Below are 23,620 nucleotides of genomic sequence, written 5' to 3' on the forward strand. Positions count from 1 at the left end.
GGGAGGTTTGTCTACCAGGATCCACCTAAAAAGAAATGAATGTATACAAAGCTTGTTACAATTGACACCTACACAGAGTTGTTTTACACTGCATGAGTCATACAGCCGGTCCACTGGGGGAGATGTGTCTGTCTGCACCACATATAAAACCAAATCACGTAGCATTTGTCAAGCCAGAAACTGACCTCAGTGATACAGCCCAAAAATTCTCACAGAGAGCTAAAAGCTGAAACCTGGGGTGTTTTCCCCCAACAACAAAAACAGACAGAAAGGATCACACTTCATCATAAAATGCTTTAATTCTTTGGATACACCCTGTGGGATATTTTTTGATGATCACATCATCTGATTCATTCCCTTCAATTTCACATTACTAATTCATGTTCTGAACCCTGAGACAGGAAAACAGGACTTGACCAGGGTTTCTCAAAGTGCCACCACAGCAAACAAAATACATTAAGTACCACAAGCACACATTTTAAAATAGCAAGTAAGCACACAAAATAAGAATTAGTAATTTAAAATATTAAAAACTCATCTCAGTAAAAGACATTCAATAATATTAATTCCATTAAAGAAAAAAAACAATTGTGCAATACCCTTCAAAACCCCCCTTTTGGACAGTCCTGTGCAGAAACATGTCTTTGTTTAGAGTTCAAAGAAAAGCATGACTGCAATGTGAGATTGTGACAAAGTAAATCAATGTGAACTTCAAACTGTACAGCGTAAAACATCAGGGAACACTAAAGCAAACACATCTGCTTCAGGGTTGAGCTAAAACTTATTTTCAAAACAATTTTGGATACATTAAACAATTCATAGCAAACATTCTTCCTATAAACATATGTAGTGTTTTAAAATGACACCATAATGCTTACAATGATCCTTTTTCTTCTTTACATATTGCCTTAAGAGGCAAATTATCAATAGCAGAGATGACAGAACACTGCGGTCTCCGAGCTTCTTTGTAAACAATAATAAAAAGTGCTTCACTATTTTTCACTGTCTTTCGACGTGATTGGTCTCATGACATTGTGAGATGTTTGTTGTAGTTTCAAATTGTGTCTTTTTTCCATCCCACACACACAGAGAAGTCTCTCAAACTGCTGTTTCCCTTACGTCTTTAGCTTCAGCAGAGTCCGGGGTTTCCTTCGCTGCTCCGACTGAACTTGACGCCTCCTTGGAGTCCTTATTGGAGGAGCTGTCTGTACTGGGTTTGTCTGGCTCCGGGTCCCGTCCCTGATCTGAGGCCAGCTTCAGGAACATAGGGACCTCCAGCTGCTCTTTGGTCAAAAGGCCTCGCTGGTCATCAACCCTGCAGCCCTGAGCCCTCGTCAGCATGTCCAGAAAACCTGACATGCAAAAAATATCATAGTCATTCAGACATTTTTGCAAATAAATAACACTGTACTGTTTTAAATCTGCCTAAGGCATTTAGATTTGATAGTTTGTAGTCAGGCAACATTAATTCTTGAAAAATGAAACAACAATTATGTCTAATTAATATGGATTCATCATCACAACCCAGGAAAGGATACTAGGAGTGGGCTATAAGGATTAAAGGTTCTATCAATTTGATATTGCTTATGAATAAGAGAACATTAAAATAGTTCATATTATGCAGATAAACTTTTTATCTTAAAAACAGCAGCTGATAAAACATTCCAACTTCACTTAATTGCAATTACATTTTTTTGTACTTCCATCTGAAATTATTTGTGATACGATTGAAAGGCCCAGAACAGCTTCAAAAGTCACCCTGTGGTGAGAAACATGACAAAGATCTGCAAAGATCTATCATCTTACAGTATGTGTTGTCATCTCAAACAAACCCTACAAGACACTGCATAGATGTCCTACCCTCCATTTCGCGGTTTTTACTGGGCTTGGACTGAGTCTTGGCTCGGGCCTCCACCCCACCTGCACTCACTGCTCCTGCCTAGGACCAAAAATAGATTTAGGCGTTATCAATGCATAAAATGTAGCTTCACAGGTGTTAAATCCTTGTAACATTGTAGGCTACACATTATAGAAATCACTCAATGAGTAAACCTTTTCATGAGATAGAGGTTGATGCTTTCTGTTGGCGTCCAAAAGCCTTGGGCTTTGTCCCAAAGAGCTTCCCTTTTACTCTATAGTGCACTACATTTACTATTTTCAAATAAATTGCATTGCATTACTTTCTACTAGAAATCCCACAATGCAATTCATCGCATTACATTGATGTGAAAACATTCCCAACTCTATTCCCTATATAACCATTAAAATTATTATCTAAACAAGAGGTAAAACAAAAAAGGGTAGATGCAGACATGTTTGTTAATTATTGACCAAATAGGAATATAATGAAGGTTGCTGCCAAGGTTGTGTTCAAAATGACTCCCTTGTTAATGCATAGCCATTGCATTCATTATATTCTCATTTAGATAATAACCTAGAGAATCTCAGCAGCTAGCCTTGTAAGTATGACTTTGTCAGTTTTGTTTAATGTTATGCAGTCTATTAACATCGTCTCACCTGTGTGGCTGCAGCAGAACCACTAGCCCTTGAACTGTTGGTCTGGTCTCTTCCTGTTCAAACAACACAAATTTCTGTTTTAAGCAGTGCTTTCACTTCCTGTAGGAAACTAGTCTGCGGGCTGCTAATGATGCCACAGAACCTAACATCCCATTGTGTTAAACTCTGACATAAGCCAAATAAGACATCCTTGAAAAGAAGAATAAACTAGTCCTTCTCAGAAACAACCACTCTCATCAAACCAGTCCCCTCCATCTTAATGCAGTGAATGGGGTTGAGTTAAGGAGCACTGATCCAAAGTGATGTTGGTACTGGTCTCCTCGTATTCGGGAAATTAGGTGAGCAATTCAAAGTGGCACAGCACTCAACAAACCAAATGGACTCAGACATTTCAACCCCACAGAAAAGAATGAAGACACACACACAAAGAGAGAGAGAGAGAAAGAGAGAGAGAGAGAGAGAGAGAGAGAGAGAGAGAAATCAGAGGAGGAAAAAGGAACAAGCAGACAGTGATGCAGAAAAACCTAGGGCATTTAAGTGGACGGTGAAAAGACTTTCTCCTCGCCCCCGGATAAGAGCTAGTGAGAGCCGAGAACATACAGAAACACTTTCTAGGACCCATTAAGAAACAATTAAGGGAATAAGAAGGCACAGCCAAAGTTCAGGCAGCAGAAGAGAACACACAAAGCATCACCCACATCATCAACAACCAACAGTGGCTGCAGGGCTACAAGGTGCCTTATCTGATTTGATCAGACTCATTTTGTTTACTCATTGGCCGTGTAGGTTGCTTTTCATCCTGTGGCTGCTTGCTCTCTTGTGTCGTTATTATTAAATGTTGTTAACATTCCCGCTAAGGTAAAACATTGGGTTTGAAAAAAGGTCAAGTGTATTAACCTTTGGTTTTGTCCAGCCGTAGAGTCTTATTGGCCAGTCTGAACACAGAGCCGGTCATGTTCACAGGCTCGTCGCTTCCAACCTGAAATGAGCAAAGGAAATGAGACATGTCGGATACATGCTGACCCACCATCAGTGGCACAGTTTGGTGGGGATGATGAGAAGAAAAGGGGTCTAGATGCATATATTATACATTAATTAATACAAAAATGGTGTAATCCTCGTCCCCTATTCCACTGACAAAATGCTGCAACACACTAAGTTTTCAAATAAAAATGACAGACCCAATAGATATTAACATGAACAGTGACGTCTAAATGGTTGCCTAGCAGCGGCTGCTGTAATCAGGAGAGGCAGACGGACAGAATATTTTTTTTTAAATAAAAAAGGTACATTTTAAAATGTCAGACAAGTCTACTGCTTTGAAAAATGGAGGTGAGTCAGTGTATTTTTTCAAGATTATTGCAAACCACAGTAATATGTGAAGTGATTGTTTTACAATTAAGAGAAGGTTATATAAATAATTTACTTGTGTGAGAAAATACTGAAGCACTGGCTCCATCATATGGTTTCATTCAGACATACAAACACTCACCATGGTGACCACGGCCTCTTGCGGCTTGAGGTTGTGTTTCTGCAGCACGGTAGAGAGAGCGTCCTGCAGCGTCTTACTGGACTTCACCATGATCCCAACCGTCTTACCAGTGAAGGCAATCTCCAGCCTGAAACACACATGCATTCTAATAACCTCGCTCACACGGTACACAAACAGTAAATACAGAAATTACACACAAATTTTAATTAATTTGGACATTTGATAGTGTATTCGATGCAAATGTTGACTAATCTATGTCTGGTGATAACCCAAGGACTTCCCTCTGATAAAGTGAGAAGTGGCTTGCAGAAGTGGAGACGAGGGTGTGAAAGCCCGCTAAGTCGACAAAGAAAAGGAAAAAACAAGAAGTGACACAGTAGACTTACGCAAACATCACCCTGAGCTCCAGAGAGACCTGCTGATCTCTCAGTACTGAGCAGTCCTGATCAAGCGATAAGGGTTGCTGCAGAGAGAGCAAAGGTGTACCAGACAGAGAGAAGTGACTTTCAGAGACGTTGGCATCAACTGGGGATACTTACAGAAATACAAGTATGGGAGTGAGAAGTTGGGAGGATGTTAGAACAGGAAGAGGGTAGTCATCTTTCTCATACCGCCTGTTGCAAAACAACTGTGCAGCACAGTACAGTAGATGCCTTTGAACAGCTTCTTGATTTAAAGCTGTTGCTGGAGCTGCAGACAGATCAACTAAGTCCTCACCTTGTCCTTGCCATGAAGGTAAATTATGACATCTTTCAGCGGGAAGCCTCTCTTCTCACACAGGCTAGCCAGCATGTCTTTGATGAGTTGGCCATTACGAGTGGGGGCCAGCGAGGCACTGCCATCGGGCAGGTAGACACAGCAGTAGCCCCCCTCCACCCCTATCCGACTCCCACCTCCACCACCCTGCTCAGGAGACCGGGGACTCAATCTGCCATTCTGTGTCACAGATGGAGAAGAATGAAAGTCAGTTGAGAGTGAAAAATATTCATTATTAATATAACAATATAGCACTTCTTGACAGATTTTCTTCTAAACTGTGTTATTTGTCTACTTTAATACAGTATTTTGTCATTCATGTGTGCCCTATTGCACTGACCTCTATCTGCCTGTAGAGGGAGCCAAGCTCCACACTGCTGCTTGATTTGACCGACACATGGGACTCTTTCCGGGAGACTGAACCATGGATGTTGGATTCATCTATTGTTATCAATGAAGAAAAAGAACAAAAAAAAAGCCAAAGCAAAATTGAGAGACAAAGTCTCAGGATTTACATCAAGGCATAACTTAGGAGTACAAGATCTGCCACTACCTCCCCAGGATCCTCTTTTCTGTCCCTGTTTTTCTGAGGAAGTCTTGCCACCTGGCAAGCTGTTGGAGTCTGACTTCTTATTCTGTTTTAGACAGCGATAAAATAAATGTTATAAAAGCTCAATTCAAAACATCAATCACATGTATTTTTCCCCTTTCCTGCCCCTCAGTCCATGTCCTCCCTGACACTACCTTCTTGTCACTTACGGGGCTTCTGGTGGCCACGTCCTCCCAGGATCCGATGCGGACCAGCTCTGTAGAGAGCTGAGGAGCAAGTTTACCTCCTACGGTTCCCAAGGTGCAGCTTTGGTAGAGAGGGGAGCGCACGAAGCGCCTGTAGCTGTCCATCTTCATCAGTTTGAATATCTGACACAAAGCAGGGACAGTTGTACTCACACCAGCAGAGGCCCCAACAATTAATCACTGCATTGCCGAGCTAAAGGGGGAGTGTGGACTAGAAACAGACCTGTGCTTGGGCCTTGTTAAACATGTGAGGTGTGGGCTGCTCCAGGTCCTTCACCTCCGTCTTGGCTGTGTCATCGATGTTGACGGAGTACGGAGCGCTGTCAGACAGGTAGGTGTTGTAGATGGAGCGAGCTGCTGCTTTCAGCTGGAAACACAACAGCTCCATCAGACTGAAACCTCCTGAAGATTAGTAATTAACTAAACTGTTTACTAATCATTGAGTCTAAGATGACAAGACCTTGTTTAACCAGAATAGATTCAAACCTCAATGCCACACTGAATCAATGTCAGGATCCTATCTGAGTACTTAACTAAGTTTAATTGACCAAACTAAAATTCAGCCTGAAAGGTACAAAATATATAAAAAGGTTGATTACAGCTTTTAAAACTTCTCAGTTGGCCACTTTTATTTGAAGGAATAGTATAAAAGGCAATTTTTATATCTAAAAAATATTAAACAGCTTCATCAGTCATCAATTTTTACTTAATGTGCTAACTATATATCAATAATAATAATAATAACTTTATTTATATAGCACCTTTTAAAAACAAGGTTTACAAAGTGCTTTGACAGACCAGCCAGCAAGACAGTGCATAAGAAACAAAATGAAATAACAAGTGACAATCAAATAAACAAATAAACAAATAAACAAACAAAATAAATAAATAAAATAAAATAAATAAAATAAATAAAATAAATAAAATAAATAAAATAAATAAAATAAATAAATAAATAAAATAAATAAAATAAATCAAGTGATAATGGTAAAATATAGTAAACAAATATAAGATAAAAATAAAATACCAAGACCAAATGAAAATGAACCAATAAAATGACGACATCACATAAAAGCCAATCTATACAAATGTGTTTTAAGAAGTGATTTAAAAGAGATTACTGATTCTGCAAGCCTTATCAATGTAACATAATAAAAGCAATTTCAAAGCAATAGAAACTTCTACACAAATATATCAACCATGTTGTTTAAGCAAACTTCTAATAAAGAGTATTAATAAAAAACTATATTATTTAGAGTAAACACAACAGCAAAATATATCATAAATGATAGGTAAGCTGATTCACTGTGTAGAGAGGTAAAAAAGCGCCATCATACCTCATCCAAAGACCTGGCTGGGATCTTCCTGAATTTTTCACACGCTTGCCAGAATAAAATATTCTCTGCACTCACCTCAGACATCAGGAAGGACTGTGGAGAAAGCCACGTACATCGTGTATGAACAAACATATGGAAAAGCCTTGTGAGGGGCTACAATAGAGTTATTCTTGAACATAAAGTCACAACATAAAACCTTGTGTGTCGAGTGTGTCTCACCGTAAACTGGCGGACTCCAAATGGGTCCTCCAGCAGCTTCTCAAATGAGACGGCCCAGCTCAGCACACTGTTTGCTGGGCCGGCCTCTCCGCCCGGAGTCCCTGGTAAGCTGGAGCTGCTGCCTCCACAGCCCCGTGCAGACATGTTCAACTCTACAGCGCATCCGAACACAAACACACCCATTTATCAGAACAGAAAAAGCGTGACCAAGAACGAGACTGATTCAGATAGTTTCTTCTTTCGTGCTCAGACATGTTTCAGTTCCGAGTAATGTGAGATGTACAGGATTGTCAGCATGCACGTTGGTCTTTCATGCTTACCTCCGTCTGACACTGCCTGGCTCTGTGAAGAGAGAGACATAGAGATAAGGTAGAGAACAACCTAAAACAAAATACAACTCACTGAGGCCGTCATGGACCACTGTGGTAATGATAGTTCCTATGGCAGTAGTTTAGAAATCCAACAATCACTTCATCGTATCATATCAAAAAAGGAATTGTAATTAAATGCATATCAATTCTCCTAGATGCTGCGATTAAAAATGTACAGTACATTTAAATATTACAGTAACAGCTTTACAATACCCCAAACAGTGTTAATACAGAAGCTAGACACATATACTCTCACACACAGAGGCATACATTTAGGAAGTTAGATGTGAACACCAGCTGCATGTTATTTGCCTTTTTCTCTTCTGTGTTACAATGTAGTGCAATCAGTCAAGCTGTTTTCACAGGAAGTGGTTGTGACACCGATGACTGTGGCTCTCATTCAGCTTTTAGAACTCACAATGTTCACAGCTTGTAAAAGTTCTGTTTGAATTCGAGCGCTTTCACAGTTAAATACTGCCAACAAATTCTGCACATATTTTGCACGAAATCCTGTGCTGACTATCGTATTTGCATGCTTAAGTATCAATGTAACTAGATATTGATAAAAAGGAGACATTTCTGAAAATAAAAAGACCTGCTGGTCAACTGGATCTGTTTTGAGTTCAGAGGATGGCCTTCAAACAGAAAGGCCCCTGCTCAAGAATCCAGTAATACTGAAATATGATTTAGGGGTCCTGGGGTTTAATCCAGAGGCCTATGTGGCATTTACATGTCATTCTGTCTGGGTTTCCTCTGTGAAGAATAGTTTATTCCTATGGTCCAAAACCGTAAAAATTGCCCAGAGGTGTGAATGTGTTTGTCTGTCTATGTAGTTTAGTCCAGTGAGTTGCAACCTGCTCCGAGTTTACACTGTAGGTGTAAAGTTGTTAAAAAAAAAACCATTGTCATCATGAACAGTTACGCTCACTCTGTATGTCATTTGGGTAAATATATAAGATTAAGAGAACTACATTAGGTACATTCAACATTTTACTGATACAAATGAAAAATGGACTAACTATCGATCTGAAGGGTTTTATTTCCGCTGAAATTGGCAAAATTCTGCAAAATTCCTGATAAAATAATAATAATTAAGCCTTTTTTTTTGCCAAACCAAGTTAGTATTAACTGTGAGACCGAGGCTCATCTGCTGTATAGAAATAGAGGACTGTACCTACAGCATTAAAGATGAAGATGTACCGTATGTGTGTTCATTTTAGTGCAAGCAAAGAGCAAGCGTTTTACAACAACTTAAAAAGGCAACGGCTCTTTCAACTGATAAACTCTGCCCATATAAGGTTGATATGGGCTGGCAGTTTCTGCAGGTGTGAGCTCCACCTCTTCACTTTTTTGCTCCACTGCTCAAAAACACAACATGTCTCTGCCTACAAATACAGACTGTAATTTAAGAAAAAAAACACTCAGACTTGCTTGTGCACTTTTTGTCCTCGTGCACTTTTTGTCCTCGTGCAATGTCAGAAGAGAAATATCTAAGGATTAGGATTCTATACAAATCTGTTGAATGAGAGACAAGATATGCAAACTCACTCTGTGAGGGAAGAGTCTGATTCAGCACCAATTATAGGAACATTTGCAAATCACTAGAAAAACACAGAGAGCTACTTTATCTTGCCCCTGTGAAATGCATCTTTATACACACACACACACACACACACACACACACACACACACACACACACACACACACACACACACACACACACACACACACACACACACACACACACACACACACACACACACACACACACACACACACACACACACACACACACACACACACACACACACACACAAACTTTCACACCTTCTGCAGAGCTGAACCTATTTAAGAAACGTGGTGATTTCACATCGAGTAGACTGAAGCCTTCTCAGCCTACACATGACAGCTTTCTGATCATGATTCCGCTTCTGACTCAGGCAGGCTTTATCCATTGTCATTAGCTACACACTGTTCTCTTCTGAGGAGTTAAGACAGACAATACAAGCCAACACAAGAAACTGCTCCACCGTACACCATCTAATCATCTGAATGTTAACTCAAAAGTATGCACTGTTAAAGCAGACTGAAAAAGTGGTCCAAAATTTAAGAAAGACATTTCTCTATACCAAAATGACAGGGCCATATATGACAAATAACAGTATGTAACACACTTAACGCCAACGTATTTCTCACAGTACGTTTACAGTCAACTAAAACAAAACGTACTGAACAAAAGTATTGCCAAGTTAACTCACCATGTGGCCAGAAGGAATCCCTAAAGTATTGCAGTTTTTTGCCATGATGGCTCAGGCACCCGACTACAAGAAGTGTTTATGCGACGTGCACACTGTGAGGGAACAGAGCACAAGTGCTCCACCCAAACATGATGCACACTCTGCACACACACACTCTACACGCACACACACACACACACACACACCACACACACACACACACACACACACACACACACACACACACACACACACACACACACACACACACACACACACACACACACACACACACACACACACACACACACACACACACACACACACACACACACACACACACACACACACACACACACACACACACACACACACACTTTTGGGTCTTCCTGTCACTTCCTGCCTGTAAGGGAAGTCTTGCCATAGCAACAAGCCGCAAAAGAGGAAGTATGGTTACTATGATCAAACTGCTCTCAGCCTACATCTTGAGAAACACTATGATGTGGGAACACAGACAAGACAAATGCACTCACTCTGCTTTTGATGCCAAGTTACTTGACACAGCTTACAACCATTATACAATCCAGAGAGCAATTTTGCAACTACAGTATTGCTTCTGACAGTTTTTCGTCATTTCATTCTTTTCTCTTTTAGTCATAGAGAAGTTCCTTGTACATGGAAGGTATTGAGGTTTTGGCATTAAAACCTCAAAACCCAAGGCCTCTTGATATTCACAAATTTGAAGATGGTAAACCAATAGTTGAAGTCAAAAATCATGGTATCCTGCAAACATCACTAAACTTCTACAAGATGCAAGAGTGACTTAAACTTTACATCCCGTAAACAAGAACGGGCTTTCACTTGTAAAAAAAACTAAGATTCAATAACGCTGTTCAGAATAGTTAAAAGAAAAAGTTGTGAGCAGATTTGCATGAGGTTTGGTACACAGATCATTTGGTTATTATAGGAGTGTTATTCTGCTGCTTGCAATCACATCAAAGTAAACATATTACAACTAGTGCAATGCAAGTAGTGCAAATGATCAACTACACTTTCTCTATTGCCAAACACTGTTAGGTGTGGATGAACTCTCCCATAAACCTGTGTATGAAATGATTGTCATACCTTCTTGTCTGCCATGATGCCAGTGACAGTGGTGCACCAGTTGTCATATTTCCTGAACTGCTTTTTTGCACCAACTTTTGCCAGGTGGGAGAATCTGAGATAAAGTCCTCTGAAAGCGACCATCTTCAGAAAAACAAATACACAGACAAGAAACGAGAGACGAGGTAGATGAAAAGCGCTGCAATGTCAGTTAATCAACGTTACCTGTCTGCTGAGTCCTGACATGCACACTAGCTGAAAAAACCCAGGTGAAGCAGGACGTTTTAATTAACTGTGCACCTGTGACATATTGTCAATTAGCGTACATGTGGCAACAACTTCCCCGTCTGCTTTTGCTTGGATTTGAATGCTTTTTGCAGAATGGATAACGTTATGTGCAGCTTCTGAGAAGTAATGTTAAAGCACATATTAAACACATACAAGCTAAGTGTATGTAAGAGACAATGGCAAAGCATATTGTATTTGCAACGCAGTTTAGCTTACACATGAATGTTGAGGGAAATAGTAAAACAAGATATTAGTGAGTTATTTTACACATAAACAGAATTTAAAAAAGGTTATCAAATATGTTTTTACATTTGTTTTGATTGTGTCATCTTTTTTGATAATTAGGCCTAACAGGGTGGATTAGCTATATAGAGCCTGAAAACCAGATTAACATCATGAAACATGATGGAAAAAAGGCATGAGTGAAAGTTTATGCTCAACCTACATTCATGATACTCCTTTGAAATCCCTCCCAAAAACATGTAATAAAAGTAGTTCCAGAGAAAGTAGTTAATCTGTTATATTTATATATAAATAAAAAAAATATGAGGAATTAATTAATGGGGACAGAAATGCATGACATTCCTGACTTTAGTATGACACTTTCCTGTCATAAAAAAAATATATTTGACAATTAAAAATACTTGTAAAAATAATAATAATTCCATTAAATGGAATATGTATATATATAAGTGTTAAAATTGTACGTTACTTCTTCTAACTCATGTACTTCTTCAGGTTATTTCTAGCTTTCACTAGAGCTGCCAAGCTCTAGCTTAGCACACAATCCACATTGATATTTCTCACAAAGGCAATTTAAATGAATATAATGATTAACAACAAGGTGTTTCAAGGCAGATAGAATGGCTTTGACCTTGGTCCTGTGTCGAAGTCTGTTACCCCGATGAATAGTTTTTCTCTTCATTGTTTGGATAAAATCTTAGGTTAGGTTAGGCATCGCTGAGATGGGTTTAGGCAACGTTTAATTATAGTTTAAGATAACAGGAAGGCTGGAACAAAAATTGATGGGCTAACCACACCAGCCTAGTCTAATGTGATGTTCCCTCCTGTACATTATCTATGATGAAAGAGAAGCAAAGTGACTCAGAGGTGATTTGAATCCATAAACCAGTTTTGTTATTTACATGTGGAGTTTGAATATATGTCTGCATGGGTTTTTTCTGTTTTCCCCCCACAGTCCAAACACATTCAAGTTTGATTAAATAAAACTCAGTTTAGATTTAGGAGTGTGATAACATTTGTGCTTTGCAATCTGTCCACTGTGTACCCTGCCTCTTTCCCTTTGCATGCTGGGATAGGCTCCAGCTTCCCAAGACCCTGATGGGATGAGTGTAATGAAAAAAGATGGTTGATCAGCAGCACTCTCTACTGGCCACTGCAAGAATGAATACTGTGTGTGAAGGCTTCGAATTATTTCAATGAGAGATGATATTGTATTTCCAAGCTTTCAGTTATTTCTGTCAATTTAACTATAATCCCAAAAAGTCTGGGCAAAGTTATACCTATGTGTCACATTATATCGTGTCTGCAAAGGCAGGGTAGTTTGCATATGTAAACAACTGCTTTGCTTATAACAGATTACACTTCAGCATGCTGTCTCTGTCTTTTATATCCATGCGTCTCTCTGTCTATTTTATTATTCCATCCATTTGTAAAAAGTGTAAAAATAATGTTAACCTAAATGTTACTCAACAACAAAAACAGCAGCAGCCTAACTGTCATCTCCCATCTATAAAACACACAAACAGCGATATTGTTTGTGCCATTAAGTTATAGGTAGGAATTTATTTGCATTGCTATCAGTGTTTATAATCAGCTAGTGCCGTGCCTTTCGTGACGCAAATACATTTGGGTGAGGGAAAACAGAGCAGCTCATTATTCAACTATGCGTGTGAGGAGACAACACCACCAAAGGTTATAAGAAAAACAGTTGAGCATTATTTTTTACCTTAATAATTATATTTAATATACATGTAAAGTGTAAAATTAGTTAGCTTCTATACTTAATTCTGATCTGTATGGATGAGGAGTCTCATTCTACTATCAAAGTTATTCTTAGGCTAAAGCAATTTAATGAGACTTTGAGTCTTTTCCAACAGAGAATGTTTGTAAGAGGGGTTTTTCTAAATATTTTGCTTGGTCATCTCCTCATAGGTAAGTAGCCACTTGTGAATTTCACAGTTCATATGCGGTATATGCCTGTTTAGCTGTACACATATACATTTAATCCTATTTATTTATTTACTTACTTTATTTAAGCTGGTGCTGGCTCTACCTGTGTTCCTGTCCAGTGTCTGATATGTAACGCCACAAGAGAAACTCAGACAGGTAAGAAAAAGAACCGTAAACCTCTCCCTCTATTTGTAGGCTGCATTTGGAAATGTTATGTCGCAGCTAATAAATCTGAACATTGTCTGCCATTAAATAAAGAAAAAAAATTCTTAATTCTATTCTTTCGCTATAGATTCTTGTGTACTCTGCTCAAACAATATGACAGATTGCATCAATGGTGAGTGCCATCTATCTTTTCATTTGTTTTCTTGAAGATTAATCCTATGAATTTTACATGCCACATTAGATATAGTAATTGGCAGTGGAATGGCAGTAGCAGAACCAGGTTAATCGAACATGGCAAAAATAGGATACTTGGAAAATAATGTAAAAGCTCCTACATTTGATTTATATTTTTTAACTAGTGTTTTGTTTAGGATTTTACTGAATAGAATAAGTTAAGTTAAAAAGTTTTCAGGAAGTTTACGCTATTGTTTTAATAACTAAGATGTGTCATGTGTGCTCTGTTCTAAAATAAAATCTTATACTGACTATATTAATTTCCATGTTTACTATTTACTCTAGTACCTACAACGATTCCATCAAACTGCACTAAAGGTAACCTGTAACAATAGGCTCCTCTGTGGCAGTGCACCTTAACACATAAAGCCACAACTATCTGCTTACTTTGAACTATCACTGTTGCTCCTCTCCACATAAATATTTACCCTGCCCATCAGACTTTCAGGTTTCTATCAACAGCACTGGATCCGAGCTAAACGAGGGTAATAGCCTCACTCTGACATGTGTCCATAACCTTATCGATTTGAATGTGACGTTTGGGTGGAAGAGCGACGGGAAGGACATCCAGGATGGTGTAAATAATAGCAGGCTGTATTTCAAAAATGTGTTTACACATCATCGGGGAAATTACATCTGCTTTGTGAACAGCTCTTGTGGCGTTTACGAGTCTTCACCACACAAAGTTACTGTAAAAGGTAAGTAGACATCACACAGTCTAAAGTAGACATCTCCCTGTTTATTTCACACAGCTGCAGATTATATGTTCATTGACCAGACTGAAAGTAGTACATTGTACAATTTTGGAATTAAAAATGAAAGAGCTTGTACATTTAATGAAGATATGAATAATAACATGCAAAACTTAATGACCGTTGATAGCATGTGTCTTAACTGCCTGTCTGTGTTTCTGCCTTTGTACCTGTCCTTATCCAGGCCAAACTGAGGTGTTGCTGATGATCTGTGGTGCTTCTGCTTTGTTCCTGATCTTGGCTATGGGGCTGGCTATGAAATTCAAGCTGAAAAGAGAACGCGGTAAAGACATTAGTTCAGGTTTTAGACCATAGACAGACTTAAATGTAAATAATGATCATGGATAGATATATTGTAGGGCTATTTTACGCAATGGTGCACAAATAGTATTTTTCAAATTCTTAAAGCTTAAATAGTTCAACATTTTGAAAAAATCTGTTTATTTCGCTTCCTTGCCTGAGAAGATCAAAAACACTCATACCTGTCCGTAAAAATAAGGCTTCAGCCTACAGTCAGTTAGTTTAGCTTAGCACAAAGACTGGAAACAGGGGGAATCAGCTAGCCTGGCTCTGTCCAAAGTTTACATAATCCACCAAACAGAACCTCTAAATCTCACTGATTAACATGTGATATCTTGTTTGTTTAATTTGTACAAAAACTGAAGGGTAAAAATGGCAATTTACAGTTTTTTTTTGTCTCTGACTATTTTTTGGTCAGGAGCAGTTGCTGGGCAACCGGCAGAGACTCCAATACTTTACTAACCCTAGCCAAGAAATACGCCTTGTCAAAATCATTCTATATTTACTATAAAGTTTACTTTAAAGTTTTTCAGTGTGTAAACAACAAATTGTCGTTTTTTTTATTTTTGTTTTCTGTACAGATTAAACAAAAAAGTTATAACTTGTTAATGAATGAGAGCAAAGTGTTTCTCCCTGTTTCCAGTCTTAATGTTAAAATCACTAATCTGACTCCAGATAAAAAATCTTCTTATCTAACTCTTGACTAAAAAATAAAAAAAAAACATTATCCTACTCTTACATTTTTGCATGTAAGAGTATGTATTTTAGAATTACAGGTTTGACTTCTCTCTATGTGTATAATTAAGTCTGACACCTCCCCCTGTTGTCTCTCTGCAGCTAAACACAGACAGAGGAGCCAGCAGAATGCATTGGCACGAGGCAGCGGTCCAGCTCCATTGACACCAAGGGAGTCCTAAAAAACAACCACCTTCACCTTCAAAAAATAATGAATAGTGATTTAGTGATTTAGTGATTTAGCGATTTGTTTCATAATTTTCTGTTGATGTATTTGATGTAGAAATAAAAGGTCCTTGAGGCTGAAGTGTGTGTGTGTGTGTGTGTGTGTGTGTGTGTGTGTGTGTGTGTGTGTGTGTGTGTGTGTGTGTGTGTGTGTGTGTGTGTGTGTGTGTGTGTGTGTGTGTGTGTGTGTGTGTGTGTGATAAATTCAGGTTACGAGCTTATGTGTAGAGCCATTTCCAGCCCAGGGTGGATCCCTTTTCTTAGCACAGCTTTTGACCAGAAAGAAATGTTTTAATCCAGACGCAGCACATGCACGCTCAAACTAATCCCACTGAATGCTCTACTCACAGGAAACAACCCCACAGACGACCCAAACAGAGCAGCTTTATAGCGGCTGGCATGTAATGGATATATGGGATGATAATGCTATCCACTGCTCTCCAAGAGAGGCATGGATTTGGGATTTGAGAGTTGATTTATGACCACAGAAATAATAAATTCCCATGGTCCAACAACATGATATACTCCTATGAAGTTGATGTGTTAGACTCTGCTGTCTACTATCCCCATGCTGCTCTGAGGGCCTTTGGTTTCTGTGTTAGCAGCATCTTTTCCCCTCAGCCATATGGCAAACTGTCTGAACATTCTTTCCTCCTCCGTATCAGTGTGGGTGAGTGTCTCGGGAAGGGCTATTTCTTCAGTTTCCTCCTATAGCAGGTGGCTAAGGGATAATCCAAGTAAAGCCACTGCAAAGTGGAGGTGGAGGGATGGCCAGAGGAAGGGGGGAGGGTGGATGGGCTGGCCTTTGCATGGATGACTAGGGCTAATTCTGGCCTTCTAATCCCAGTCCCATCCACCCTCCCCCTCTCTCAGTCAGGAGCAATTGACGCCCAGGTAGACATTACTATCACATACACACATAGCACTTAGCCCACTCAAGTTTACAGAGGGTAAAGAGGGAAAAGACAGAGGCTGCTGGAACCTTTTTTTGGATAGTTAACCTGCGTGACCTGGAAAGCTAACACACCTGCGTGAGCTTCACTGGAGAATGTAGCTGCAGCCCCTCCAGCCAAGCCACAGGAAACGCCACCATGGGAGAAGCTCAAAAGGTAAGTGACTTGATCTGGAGGATTTATAAACCCAAATCAGTATTTGTTTGACACTAGGAACTATTTACAGGATGTCATGGTTCCAAGAGTGTGTTAGAATAACTATTTTTACATGATAAGTAGCCATTTAGATGCAGCTATGCTGTGTTGGTTGGATTGTATACATTATTTGGCTTGTTATAAAGTGTTGCATTAATGATTATACATCTAAATGGAACTTCTAATGCTCTCTGATGTACACTTGATCACAAATACATCGTAGTATTTTGATCGAAATATTTAAAGCTACAACGTACGCCTCTTCTGTAAGCGACAGCCTGCGATTGCACAACCTTGCTTCAGACTAATCACATTAAATAGTGTACCATTATATGAATGGAGCTCTAATCAACACCAGTGCTTTTCTAAATGAAGCAACAGATTAATTCTAACAGAATGGGGGTGGGAGCTACACAGCAGGAAAAGAAGGATGGCTGGAGATTGGTGGGTGGGTGGAGCAAGAAGGCACACGTGCCGTAAACAACACTGTATGTAAGAGGAGCTTTGACCTCAAATCCGAAAGAGGTCAGTGAGATCATTTTGCAGGTGTAAAGTATGTCTGAAAACTGTGTTTTTGTTTACCTCAGGATACTGTGTAGGGTGTTCCAGAGTATTTTAGGAAACATCTTGTCACATATAGTATTCTGTTTTTCATGCTTTTGTATTCTAAAATAAAACAATATAAAATTGAAATGACTAATGATACAAGTCGTCTTCTACTGAGTAGAAAACGACTTATCTAAAGGAGCCTGTGTGAATGCTGCAGTATGTTAATAGTCTGCCCTTTACTTCTTACCTTCAAGCAGGGCTTACTCTCTGTCATTGAGAAACTGAAGGGATCCACAGAGCAGGAGGTCAGGATAGTGCTGCTGGGGTTGGACAACGCCGGCAAGACCACCCTGCTGAAGAGCCTCGCCTCTGAGGATGTGAACACCATCACACCAACACAGGTGAGAGGACGTTACGTGTTAAAACTCAACACACACACACACACACACACACACACACACACACACACACACACACACACACACACACACACACACACACACACACACACACACACACACACACACACACACCTCATGACCTTAAGTTAAGTTACTTACTGTACGACATGATGAATCAAGAAGCACACTGACTGATACGCTTGCAACTTATGTTTTTGTGCCCTTCATTTTAATTAAATCATCCCACCATGAACAGCTGAGGCACTTCATAATATCATTACCTGATACTCACCATTAAGTGTATATTAGATAAACAGGGTGCATCTGCCAGACATAAAGCCTCAATGTTTTATTAAGCAACAAGTTACCACTTTTTAAAGACATCAATTTGTCTGCTCTCACTGAAAGCGCAAAAACAGTGATACAATGACGGTCTTCTCTTTTATCAATGAAGCTTTTTAAAAGATGTTTCATACATGCATGGCACTGTAACCAAGCATAATAAAAGGCAGGGGGATTGTATCTAATCTCGTGAGACCAGCTGGACCAGTGCACGCTGTCGCTCAAAGTAATGGGATTCAGAAGGCCTTGGCTTCTCTGACACACTGTGAAATGTCAGCATAGTGGAATACACATACTTTTACCACTATGCTGTAAAGTCATGATTTCAGTATGTCCATCCTGTTAAATAGTATGTTGAATAACCTTTCAGCAGGAAATTTCCTTCCTGATTTGTATCCTCTCAACACATTTACTTAGAGCATCCTCACATTATAGTGAGCTGTATTTTTATCACCCTCTATGTGATGTGATTGTATAACCTCTAATATGATTATATAATTCCCTTGCATTACTCTCACAAGACATAGAGCAGCTGCACTGCCAGGTCCTGGGCGAGTCTGACGGCTGTCCAGCATGACAAGTCACCACAAAGCTAAACCAGACTTGACACACACACACACACACACACACACACACACACACACACACACACACACACACACACACACACACACACACACACACACACACACACACACACACACACTTGATCCTTCCAGTCTTATCCTCAGATTTGCTCCTCAGCTAGCCCTTGGGATAAAGTTGTTATACAACCCACATCAACTGAAACAGAGAGGAGCTGCGTTATGAAAAACAGCGCCGGATTAACACATTGACCACTTACTTATAAAAGCCTAGAGCACATGATACGTAATACTGAGTAACCACGCAGTGATTCATTTAATAAACATGTGATCTAGTACACTGCCACTTGGTGAATGGCTTCATGACCATTTGCAAGACTTTCCATGTGCTGCGTACTGGAACTTTATTAATTCAAAGGCAGTGTTGTGCAATACAGTGACTCCAGCTTTGTGTTTCACTTTAGGGCTTCAACATAAAGAGTGTTGCCTCTCATGGCATGAAACTCAATGTTTGGGACATTGGAGGACAGAGGAAGATCAGGACCTTCTGGAAAAAGTACCTTGACAACACAGACCTGTTGGTGAGTGACTAAACTTAATTCAAATGAATTCATTTTTTCCCGCAATGAGACATTTACTTATGGATTTGGTTTGTTGGATCCTCATTAGTGTTCACAAAGTGGTTGCTAATCATCCTGAGGTCCACACATGTCTTCAGTGAAAATACACCACAAAAAGTATTTGAAGCAATAAAATCCACAACTTTAAAGTATCACATGTATGGCCAATTTGAGCACTATAATTGTATCTTGATGGAGGGATTTTATTTTTCAAAGGTTGCCAAGTGTAAATTCTGTTCTCCATTAACACTGACTTTTGGCTGCTGTACAAGAAGACCAGCTGTGTTCTAAAAGAGTCGCTGACACCTTCAGGAGTTTGAAGTGTTGAGGCCAAATAGAACTTTTTATTGATGCATTTTGCTGTGTTCACTTGTCAGCTAATTTTATTGTAACAACTTGTCTTCTTTCAGATTTATGTTATTGACAGTGCAGACAAGAAGCGGTTTGAGGAGACAGGACTGGTGAGTTTGGTGTCATTTCTGCATCTATATTTATTTTCTGACTAGAGCCATAGCAAAACTACTCAAAGCTGATTACATTAACATATAAGAAAATAATTGTTTAGTTTTTAAAGCAAGTCAATTGCATGTGTGTGTGTGTGTGTGTGTGTGTGTGTGTGTGTGTGTGTGTGTGTGTGTGTGTGTGTGTGTGTGTGTGTGTGTGTGCAGGAGCTGTCCGAGCTGATTGACGAGGAGAATCTAAAGGGTGTTCCGGTGCTCGTCTTTGCCAATAAGCAGGATCTGGCCACAGCGTCGCCGGCCAGCGAGATCGCTGAGGGACTCAACCTGCATACGTACCGGGACCGTGAGTGGCAGATTCAGGCCTGCTCAGCTGTGTCTGGGGAGGGAGTTCAGGTCAGTCCTAGTACCAGCCTGATTCACTGATGTCTCCTCTAAATATAAACGCGGTCTGAGCTGCTTTAATGGAGACTTTATTTCTGTCAACAGCCTCTTTGACCTGCTTAATTTGATGCTTGAGTTTCTATCTTCAAACTTGTTTTTATTTCTCTGACAGGATGGCATGAACTGGATTTGCAACAACATTGTGAATAAGAAGAAGTGAGCCAACGTACCAGACAACACTGACCAGAGAAGCAGCATCACATCAGGGATGAAAGAAAATATGTCACTTCATTTAATGTCAACACACCTCGCCTATGACAGATCCTGCTCCCCTCAAAGATTTGAATAATAATTTTGTTTTTACAATTTGTTTCATTGTTATGCATATTGTGCAAATTCAAAGACATTTTTTAGGCACTTATTAATCAAAATGAATGTTTTTGACCCCTTATCCCAAGGATCGTTGTCTGGTGAATCTGTGTGATTTCTTAAACCCCAAAGAAAACCAATCTGAGTGTGTAGCTGTGTAGAACTGTTGGGGTTTGTCAGTTACATAGAGACCAGTTCAGTGTGAGTGTAAAGTATGTGTTTTGAGATTTTTGCAAATAAAATAATTAGTCATTTCTGCTATTTTGCTTTCTTGTTTTCGAATCGTATGTGGTCACGGGTAATCAAATTTTGCATTAATACATCACTTACATCAAATTGTCAAATACCATTTTTTTTAAACTGTCAGGAAACGAGAGAAAACATGTGAATGTGACTGTAAATGTCGACTCTTTCAGGAGTGACAAGATAACAATTACACGCTGATCCACTCCTGCTCAGCTGTCAACTCGCTTTATTTCCACACCACTGTGACAAGCACTTGAATTGTACAGAGAGAGCGAGAGAGAGAGAGAAATTGAAAAGCAAGAGTGAGAGAGAGGAGAGTTCTCTAGACTCGCATGGCACAACAAGATATCAAATCTTCAAGGCACAGCAGAGCAAACAGTGCAAGAAATTACACGCTGAGAGGCTTACTAATTTACTTCAGAGAGACTTCAAAATGTTTGTTTTATGTGTTACTTCTGGGAGGATTACGTAGCATGCAGTCTCTCTCTTGCAGCAATGTTAGAGCTTTCTGGATCCCTTTTCACAGAAGTAGTTGGCCAAATGACACATCTAATGTCCAGCTGTGAGCACTGTTGTTCTCCCAGCAGAAAAAACAAATGGGCTACTTTTTGTGAGCAGCTTTGAGGTAAAAACCTTCTTCACCTTCTGTTCTGAGATCCGCATTAAAGATTGTGCAGATCATTGATTTCAGAAGACTTCCTTAGTCTTTACCCACACACGGGTCATCTCCACCGGGAGACCCTCCAGACTTGAAGGCCCACACAGCCCTGTGGTCTGTCTTCACATATTTGTCCTTTAGACTGACCTTGGTGTAGGCTAAGTACTCTATTCAGCCATTTTGGCTCTACTCAGCCGGAGTTGGATTTAATGGATCTTTTTGTCTCTATTGTCTGGAGCTGTAATTAACCATCTGAAAGCACTCTAAAATCACATCAGCTGGCGGGCTTTGTTCTGTGTTCGCCTCTACATGAAATTACACTAATGAATACTTTTTGTCTGGTATTTATGAGTGGTTTTGAAAATAACACAAACAGCTTGCTGGTTAACATTCGCTAGAATGAATGCATATTGAGTTATCTCCATGGCAACTAAAATTTGGTGCGAGTCCTAAAACGTTTTTTAGGCATCAACTTCTGTTGAGCGAGCACAGCGGGGGATGTGGGACCAATTACAACTTGTACTAAAGGATCATTTTGGCTGTTTGAAAGAGAGTAGAACAGGAGTGGGGCTGGTGGGGAGATGATTTTGCATTCTGCTGTGTATTGTTCAGGGATGCTTCTTTTACCAACAGGTGGCAGCATTAGAGAGCCTGATTAATCTCAGGGCTATTCTTTACAGATAAGTAATTTGACATGATCTAATTCCACTAATTTAGTTATAAAGCTCATCTTTGATCAAGCAGATACTTATATTGCACAGCTTCTGAAGAATATCATGTAAAGATGTTTTTCTATGAGCTATATAAACTACAAATAATTTTGGTTTACATATTGTCGCTTAAGTTCTCTTCATGTTTCCAAATAATCTGTAAACACCTGCTAATATCTCCATTTGTATACTTTGAAACACATTCTTAATCATGAAGTGATATGATGTCACTTCCATGCAAGTGCCCGTCAGCAGGTGTTGCCATGGTAACCCTCCCTGTTACTTTTGGTCCACCAGCCACCTCTCTTCAACAGTCCAGCCCTCTCTCTCTTGTCCTCCAGTTCATTTTCCCAAGCTCTGCTCATCAAAAGAAACCCTGCTCAGAGAGACTGGACAACAACACAATCCAGGTATGAACAAAAGACATGTCTGTGTTTGGTTGTCAGTGAAAAAGATAATTAGCCTGCTGAAAAGCTGCAGGTTAATTAAACATATTAATGTTGCTTAGATTAATATATTTTATTATTTCACAGAAATGGAAATGTGAAAGTCATACACAGTTATTATATCTTATGCTATTGTTCATGTCTGTTGTTTACAGCAGGTTGATTTCTCATCAGACATTATTAACTCAGCTTGAACTTATTATTGATGTGAATGTTAATCTTGCATGTGGTATATCAATCGTAAATTCATTTTTTTCCCTTAAAGCTGCAACAAAGTATATCCTCGCAACTGAGGCTTCCCATCATGCCGGAAGTTGGCCACATGCCCTCCATAAAGCCTGTTCTCAGTTTCAATGCCACCCTGACGACCTCTGGCCCCCTGACCACCACACTGCTCCCGTGGGAGGAGATGCACATGCAGGTGCACACCATCCTGATCGTGGTCATTTTTTGTGTTGTCTGCTTCCTGCTCCTGCTCGCGTTCTTCTACGCCTTCTGCTTTCATTGCTCCATCGGCTCATTGCCTAAAGACTCACACACAGCCACAGGATGCAGCCTGGACCGCGAGGACGCTACCTATAGGTGCAGCTCCTCTGATAACCAGCCAGAGGGGAACATTGTCTGACTGGGACACTGGAGCAGGATAACTGATATTTAACTGACTATTTGTGTTAGTATTACACTATTCTTGTTCTAGTGGCATGTATGGATGTGGAACTGCACCATCGGGCAGAGAGTGATAGTCCTTACTAATAAACAAAGCATAATTATCTGAGATGTTGCTTTAACTCCCATGTTGTTCCTGTGTTTGATCAATGATTGAACAGCAGCAGGGTTTTCAACACAAGATCATTACTAAAAACTACAGTTGTTAAGCTAAACTACAAGGGCATTAGGTGAGGTGCAGGTACACATGCATGCATTTCACGTGAGAACACATAGACACAACAATAACATATCCATGGAGAAATGTGTTCAATAAAG

At 39.7% G+C, this 23,620-nt stretch overlaps 2 protein-coding genes across 4 annotated transcripts; one reads left to right on the forward strand and one right to left on the reverse strand.

Moving 5' to 3' along the window:
* Positions 1-285: 285 nt before the first annotated feature.
* LOC129090275 (regulator of G-protein signaling 14-like) lies at positions 286-11,142 on the reverse strand. Of its 3 annotated transcripts, none has more exons than XM_054597867.1 (16): positions 11,055-11,142; positions 10,851-10,973; positions 7,437-7,458; positions 7,117-7,268; positions 6,898-6,990; positions 5,784-5,927; positions 5,525-5,683; positions 5,319-5,400; positions 5,106-5,206; positions 4,727-4,945; positions 4,396-4,472; positions 4,010-4,136; positions 3,415-3,496; positions 2,518-2,570; positions 1,861-1,939; positions 286-1,352 (listed from the first exon to the last, which is right to left on the reverse strand). In XM_054597867.1, the coding sequence occupies exons 1-16, from the start codon at positions 11,073-11,075 to the stop codon at positions 1,099-1,101; spliced, it is 1,788 nt and encodes a 595-aa protein (XP_054453842.1). In that variant the 5' UTR covers positions 11,076-11,142; the 3' UTR covers positions 286-1,098. The 3 variants fall into 3 exon arrangements, with proteins under 3 accessions (XP_054453842.1, XP_054453841.1, XP_054453843.1); XM_054597866.1 differs by having other exon boundaries at positions 5,510-5,683; XM_054597868.1 differs by lacking the exons at positions 10,851-10,973; positions 11,055-11,142 and adding an exon at positions 9,747-9,858 and having other exon boundaries at positions 5,510-5,683.
* A 5,670-nt stretch (positions 11,143-16,812) lies between these two features.
* Positions 16,813-20,504, forward strand: arl3l1 (ADP ribosylation factor like GTPase 3, like 1). The gene is made up of 6 exons (XM_054598005.1): positions 16,813-16,830; positions 17,676-17,819; positions 19,210-19,326; positions 19,776-19,826; positions 20,034-20,219; positions 20,380-20,504. Exons 1-6 carry the CDS (start codon positions 16,813-16,815, stop codon positions 20,425-20,427), a joined length of 564 nt encoding a protein of 187 aa, XP_054453980.1. The 3' UTR covers positions 20,428-20,504.
* The last annotated feature ends 3,116 nt before the right edge of the window (positions 20,505-23,620 follow it).

The sequence above is a fragment of the Anoplopoma fimbria genome, chromosome 4 (genome assembly GCF_027596085.1).
Source record: "Anoplopoma fimbria isolate UVic2021 breed Golden Eagle Sablefish chromosome 4, Afim_UVic_2022, whole genome shotgun sequence".
Lineage (NCBI taxonomy): Eukaryota > Metazoa > Chordata > Actinopteri > Perciformes > Anoplopomatidae > Anoplopoma > Anoplopoma fimbria.

Coding starts and splice junctions, on each gene's coding strand:
- LOC129090275 (XM_054597866.1), bottom strand. CDS start 11,075: ATGTCAGGACTCAGCAGACAG. Junction 7,269..7,436: donor CCAGGCAGTGTCAGACGGAG/GTAAGCATGAAA, acceptor GATGCGCTGTAG/AGTTGAACATGTCTGCACGG. Junction 6,991..7,116: donor TTGGAGTCCGCCAGTTTACG/GTGAGACACACT, acceptor CTTTCTCCACAG/TCCTTCCTGATGTCTGAGGT.
- arl3l1 (XM_054598005.1), top strand. Junction 19,327..19,775: donor TTGACAACACAGACCTGTTG/GTGAGTGACTAA, acceptor GTCTTCTTTCAG/ATTTATGTTATTGACAGTGC. Junction 20,220..20,379: donor TGTCTGGGGAGGGAGTTCAG/GTCAGTCCTAGT, acceptor TTTCTCTGACAG/GATGGCATGAACTGGATTTG.